This window comes from Pollicipes pollicipes, unplaced genomic scaffold (assembly GCF_011947565.3).
Source record: "Pollicipes pollicipes isolate AB1234 unplaced genomic scaffold, Ppol_2.1 Scaffold_6138;HRSCAF=7277_pilon_pilon_pilon, whole genome shotgun sequence".
Taxonomy (NCBI): Eukaryota; Metazoa; Arthropoda; class Thecostraca; order Pollicipedomorpha; family Pollicipedidae; genus Pollicipes; species Pollicipes pollicipes.
The window spans coordinates 30,603,613-30,610,374 of NW_023596818.1; the positions used below are offsets into that span (position 1 = coordinate 30,603,613).

Consider the following 6,762-nt stretch of genomic DNA (forward strand, 5'->3'; position numbering starts at 1 on the left):
GTAAAGCCGCCCCCTGGCCGCGCCTGGGGTCTGTGGTCGCACCTTGCGCCGCGTGCCGGTAGCGGCGGCGGGCGGCTGCCGCTCGGGGGGCCGCTGGCGCTCGCGGCCGTCGAGCGAGGCCGCCGCCGACGCCAGGTGGTCCTGTACGAAGTCGGGCAGGCCGGCGGCCACGTCCGGTCTGCCCTGGCCCCACGTGCCAGGCGGGCCGCCGCCGCCGCCGCCGCCGACCGGCTCCAGGAACCGGCGGAACGAGAGCGGCGCCTCGCCGCCGCCGATGGCGCCGGCCGACTTGGGGGTTGCGCCACCATCACCTGCTGGGTGGAGAAAGGTGTGGTGTGTTGAACCAGGTGCCAGTGGTGAGTTGGGTGAAAGCTGTTTGTTTTTGATGTTGGTAAAAATGAGTAGGGGAAGAAGCCCCATAGCATTGCTGAGTGAGAGGGAATACAGAAATTTTCAGAAGTATTACAGTCAGCAGTCAGGATCTATGACAATATAGTTCACTAAGAGCCTGTACAGTGGCCCAAGCTGCAGAGAACAAAGTTATCCACATCTGAAGATGCTATATGTTTTTAAAGGCAAGTTTTACTGTTTAAATCACTATAGAGTACACAAACTTCTATCCAAAACATGTTTTCCATAAGCTTTAAGTGATGAAGAACAACAGCTTTGAAAATGAATGAGGGCATTTGAGTGTGCATGATATGAAATGCTCTTTTTTAACACATAATCAATAACCAGGTGGATTAAGTTGAGCCATGCACCAGCCATATTTACTGCCAATGACATAGCCTGTATATTAATTGAATGAACAACCATACCTGCCTGACCATGGTTCACAGTTTCATCATTGGGCAACCCTAAATCAGGAACAAATGGGGACTGCTCATTGTGCTTGTCTCCTTCCTGATGATCATCTCCATTTTCCATTTCTGAAATAAGGTCACAGATATTCTCACAACATGATCAGTTGCCATACATGTGGGTGTGATGTACATAATCTGCAGGACTTTTGTATTCAATGTGCATCATTTATAAATTTCTGAATTTGTTGCTGGCAGCACCATATGAAAAGAAAAAGATCACCCTTACCTCTCTTTCATGTCAGAGAACATATCATTGTAGAAAAAATATATATAATAAAAAAGATTTGCATTGAAAAATCATATAAACTAGCATCTATCACTGCAACTGGGATTTCAGTGGAACATTAAGTCTCAAGTAAATCTGTGGCCCACTTTGCTTAAAACACAAAACAATTATAGCCTTGAGATCAAGACATTTGTCATGCTTATTCAGGCTTTTCACACTTATTGGAAGAGCATGGATGCAGTCCAAGACATGCAACCATGTACAAGGTGAACCACAGAAGACATCATTATCAACTAGGTGATGTAATACAAATGAACAAAGATAAAATATGCAGCAAGGAGCATAAAGTGGAGTCATCTCACACATGTTCAAGGTAAAGGAGCCATCAGGCCCCATCTGTCTACCTGTAATTGCAGACTCGGGTAGTAAATGTCAGTTCCCCGCGTGTCCCTCGAGTGCAACGGGGACTTCGTAATATTGTACCAATGCAAATATAATGTTCCTCAAAAAGCTGCAAAGATTTGTAAGTACTAATTAACTGAGTCCAACACCAGCCTAAGCCATATAAAATGAGCACGACTGACGAACCCGACACAACTGACTGAGAGCTGGCGACTTTGTTGACACCCAGCAGATCAACACGCATAACCATAGCAGGCATCAAGGCGTATCTGCGTATTTGACGCATGGATGCGCCGTGATGCAGAGCTTGCTTGTACCCGTCAGCTGTCTGTATTACATGACGTCAGCGGAGCCATCACCGACAAAACATTTCGAATTTTACGATGCATTTTGCACCTCTACTTATTAGAGAAGGAAGGCACAATTTAATACACAATTGTAGAACTTTTCACCTTCACGTTAAATTGGTAAAGCGCGCCTATTTGATTTTGGTAAAAGTTCATTTTTTTGAAGGGAGAGGAATGGTAGCTAATTGAGGCCTTCAAATAGCAGCGGTATCTAGTGATACAGACAAGATAAGGATTGAGAGACTCGCTTGCAATATGTAACACTTATTTTCGCATTTTGTCAGCAGTCAACTACGGTGAAAAATTAAAAATGCGGGCCTGAAGTTCCCCCCCCCCCTTCCTTGCTGCGCTTGTGGTTGGAGTCCATCTAAGCACCCCGCATTGGTTGAGGGGCTGGCTGTTTCGGGACCTGTCACCCCATCAGTGTCCCTAATCCAGGTCATATTGAGGCAGTCCAACATTATTGGTCCCTTGCATCGCTCTCGCGAAAGCCCACCTAACCTTTTGACTCAGAAATGTGTGCCCATTCGCGACACATTAAGCGTTATTTTGACGATCAGCATACATGATCTGAGCGCGGCTGGCGCTAGGGGTGCAGTGTGAGGACGTCTTGCACATGAGCTGATGAGTAGATCTGCGTTTAGGATATGCAGATAGGATTCACAGATATGCCATGTAGCAACTCCCGCCTTCCTATCTGTTTATCTGCAGACAAAATAGCACGAGTAGGTGCTGATCACCAGCCATACAACTGAACTTTACTTATAATGCTGCTCATGTTTCTCCCCCAGAACCGCCAACATGCGTATCTGTGTGCAACATCGCCATCCCTTGATCCACGGTGAACTCGGTGCAACTAAGCTCAATGTGCAACTGACAGTTGGAGTGTCATCCTGTCACGTCACACAATAACTGCCTTTAATAGCACCACTCCTGCTTGTTTGTTCCCAAGTGCCACCTCCACCAGAGGTGTAACCATTCTACCGTCACAGGCGTCAAACACCAACCTTGCTGTGTTTATTTGCAGATATACAAAACTACAGTGGAACTCGCATGACCACTCAAAGTAAGGGAAACATGTCCGGCAGGCAGCCTGGCATATATACGTCTCAAAACCACATAAAACTGATTAGGTGATCGCAGTGCCCCGTCTCTGCCAACCTCACACAACCATGCAGCCTCGCAGACAAAACAGCCGATTTGAGGTTCACAGCTCTGCAGTGTGCGACTGGCAGAATGCCAGCACGCGCCGGCGAGTGCCGGTCGCGACCCCCTGCCCCCCTCCCTCACCCACGCACTACCGGCGTCTCTGGTACGGGCGCCGTCGACCCGACCTGCGCGTCACCCGTCTGTCTTTGAGCCGCTGGCCGGTGCTGCCACCCCGCGGCGCGGCGCGGCACTACTCGGGCCCGGCGCCGGTCGGCTGAGGGGGCGGCGGCCGCCGCGCCGCCGCCGCCGCCACCTTCTGACCCTGCGCTACGCACGAGCGAGCCACGCTGTCAAACAGCTTTTCGATCTCGGGCGCGCAGTGCACGAACTCGTGCTTCCAGAACTTGAACGCTGGGTTCTTGATGAGTTCGATGAAGGTGATGAGCAGGCCCCACGGGTGCGGCCGGTTGACGATCAGCCGCTCGAGCAGAACCCTGCCGCACGGGGGGGGGGGGGGGTCAGCTTACATCGCCCGGCCTTCTCGTCACGCCCACAGCCCGGAGAGTGCCACTGAAGGCATCCACTAGATCAGCAGGAGGGAACCGAACACGGCCATCCACTGCATCCCATTACGCCCATCATTCATCACTTTGTCACTGCATCCAAACCCAGCCGCTGCACATTGCATTGCGTCGGAAGAGCGGTAATGACGAATCCGAACGACGGCTGCAGCCTGCTCGCCACGTACCTGGTGATCTGTTCCTGGATGGCCGCCGTGTTCGCCTCCGCGAACAAATACAGCAGCAGGTTGAGGAAGTAGTTGGTGTGACTGTTCGGGTACCGCAGTTGGTTGGCAATGGCGTTCAAGAACAGGTACCGGCCTGCGGGCGCACAATCCGACCATGCTCAACGTTACGAAACTCGACGTTCAACAAAACGCCACGCTCAACGTCGCGAACACCTCAACAGATTCAAGTCCCAGGTATGTTGGTAGGTTTTCCACATGGCTGTCAAAACCCTTCATTGGCATCATCTCCTCTGCTCCAGCACCCAGCTCTGCATGACACCACCTCGACGTCCACGTCCTCGGCGAGACCCCGACACCCGCTCCTCCAGCACCCCGCTCTGCATGACGCCACCTCGACGTCCACGTCCCCGGCGAGACCGCGACACCCGTTCAAGGTTCACCCCTGCGCCGGCCCTGAGCCTACCCTCAGTAGTCCAGGTCGACAGCCAGGTTCTGGAAGATATCCATGTGCGAGCTGTGCGCGATTGTTTGCTTGCTCGGCTGCAGCCCCTTGCTCTGGATGGCGGCGATCGCCTGCGTGCCCACGTACAGCACCAGCGCGTTGATCAGCTGTACGTTGTACCGGCTGCCGGGCTGGGCGCCCGTCTGCAGCGTCGAGCGCAGGTCCGTGACGAACGTCACCGGCGTGCGCGCCTTCAGGTACGTGTCCAGCTCCTGCGCCGCCGACGGGGAGTCGGTTAGCTGGGCGAGCTCACGGCCGCAGGCCCGGCGCGCTCACGGCCGCAGACCAGGACGGCGCGCCGGACAGGGTGGCGCGAGCGGCGGCACGCGTAGTCAACTGTCCTGCCCTAGCGACTGACTGGATGTGGATGAGAAGTTAAGTCCATATCTCAATATTAATGACCAAGTCATGCAAAACTGGCATTGACAGTATGCCGGTTGACGAGGTGCCGGTGGCAATAGCGTACCCACGTTCCTTCGTTAGATAGAAATATAATGTTACTAGCGAAACTACTCGTTGGACAAAGCTCGGGGACATGAGTCAAAGTCGCGTCCGTATACAGCCCGCGTCGCGGCACCGGGTGTCCGCAATGACGTATACAAAACTGGCCATTGTGCACTTTTACTCGTGCACTGATTGAACTGAAAGTCCTTTGAAACAGACTTCAATGAGTGCCAGCATCTAGGTCAGTAACTTAGAGGAATTTAGAGAATTTAAAGCACAAATAGTCGCCAAAAACTATCCTATTCAAATAGACAACCTGCCGCCATTTAACAGAACTTAACGACAACTCTGTCACTTTAAACTTCCTCTCGCCAGAAGCGGCCCTCGGGCAAACCCGGCAGCCGAGCGGCAGCCGGTCGTCGCTCACATTTTTGAAGCTGGGCGGCTGGATGAGCGAGGCGAAGTTGGTCTGGATCATGGGCGCCTCGCGGATCTCGGGGATCATGTCCACCTGCAGCTTGCTGGTGAACGGGTCCGGCGGCGGCATGTTCCGTGGGAAGGCCGACAGCACCAGGTTGCGCATCTGCGGCAGCGGCCGACGCCAGTCAGCACCTCATGCGAGGACTCGGGTGAAGACGTGGGCTCAGCGCGAGCCAGCACACCACGGCGGGAACTTCATCCCATGCCACGCCAGATGTCCCAGCCAGCTACTCACGATCGTGGCGAGGACAGCAATTTTCGGTGTCGGGAAGGGGGGCCGGAGCGAGGGGGGCGGGCGGAGAATGCCAACGGTATTCGGTGCTGTTAGTTCCTCCCCTAAATGAGCGCTGGGCGCAATACCTTTTGAAGCATTTCACGCTCCGAAAGGTCATCGTAAGCACACAGAACCCACGATTACTTCATGAGCTGAATCCGGAAACTTTGCACCATCACACAGGTGACACCATCCACAGGTTTCAAGTCGCACTAGTCCAGCATAATTCGTAATTTCCATGAGCGCAATCGTTACCCACACACAAACCCATGGCCTCTCAATTACCAACCTCGCAGACCACGTGCCCGGGGTCCCACGTCCGGTCCGCTGGACCTGACCTGCGTTCACTGGGCCCCACGCCCGGTCCGCCGGACCTGACCTGGATGCAGTTTGGCGGGATGACGTCGCAAAAGTTGTAGTGGTAGTCGCACAGGAATTCTGGGAAGTCGTGCAGCAGCACCAGCAGCACGCGCAGGCAGCCCTTGTACAGGATGGTGACGGGCTTGGCCAGCTCAGCGTTCCGCAGGAAAGGCGACAGGAAGTTGAAGAGGTCGATCAGCAGCTGCGCGTACGGCCCCCAGCCCTGCCGATGAGGCGAAGCAGGTGAGCAGGCTGGCAAACTTCATCACACAAGGCCACCTGTGTGCTGGCAGCCCTTCATGCTCTTAAATGCATGTTGCAACAGGGACAAAAGGGTACAATACGTAACTACGAATCTGGACGTCACTGAAAAGGTGAAAAAGAAATGTGACGCTTGATTCCATTTAAGTATTTCACTACGCGTTACGTTGACATAAATGTCGGAACAAAACGCAAGAAAAAAAACAAACGTGCCACAGAAAAATTAGGATCCAATCTTTCCAGCTCTTTGACCATTCAACCGCACATTTTCTTAAGACTCCTTCTACCGTCCATCGAACTGAACCTTGAAAAACTACGACTTCACGAGCAAGGCCAGCCACCAACCGCCACCGTGTCGGCCGGGTACCAGCGCGGGACGCTGCACCGAACCCAACGCCAGCGAGCGAGCGAGCGAGCGAGCGAGCGAGCGAGCGAGCGCGCGCGCGTGCATGCGTGTCGCCCGCGCCGCCGCGCCGCCAGCGCGCGCGCCTCCGGTCACCTTATGCTGCAGAGTGACTGCCCCAGTCACCTTGTGCTGGGGCGTGACTGCCAGCATGCGGCCGATGAACACGCGGTGAGAGACGATGTCGAGCCAGGCGTACGCAAAGCCGGGCGCCTTCTCCGGCCGCAGGATATGCAGCACGTTACAGAAGGCCGTCAGCACCTGCGGCGGCGGCGACGGCAGGCGTCAGCATCGGCAGCTGCA

At 54.1% G+C, this 6,762-nt stretch overlaps 1 protein-coding gene and 1 long non-coding RNA gene across 3 annotated transcripts in view; both read right to left on the reverse strand.

The window, feature by feature from the left end:
• Window positions 1–179: 179 nt before the first annotated feature.
• Window positions 180–1,717, reverse strand: LOC119105274 (uncharacterized). Of its 2 annotated transcripts, none has more exons than XR_005095040.1 (3): window positions 1,494–1,717; window positions 819–929; window positions 180–311 (listed from the first exon to the last, which is right to left on the reverse strand). It is a non-coding gene; the product is annotated as an uncharacterized LOC119105274 (long non-coding RNA). The 2 variants fall into 2 exon arrangements; XR_005095039.1 differs by having other exon boundaries at window positions 180–314.
• A 1,125-nt stretch (window positions 1,718–2,842) lies between these two features.
• The window catches only part of LOC119105561 (CCR4-NOT transcription complex subunit 1-like), an 18,931-nt gene continuing 15,011 nt past the window's right edge, over window positions 2,843–6,762 (reverse strand). The window contains 6 exon segments of the mRNA XM_037229022.1: window positions 2,843–3,481; window positions 3,736–3,868; window positions 4,188–4,449; window positions 5,109–5,264; window positions 5,815–6,018; window positions 6,586–6,720. Of these exon segments, the coding sequence (XP_037084917.1) occupies window positions 3,238–3,481; window positions 3,736–3,868; window positions 4,188–4,449; window positions 5,109–5,264; window positions 5,815–6,018; window positions 6,586–6,720 (1,134 nt within the window). The 3' untranslated portion in view covers window positions 2,843–3,237.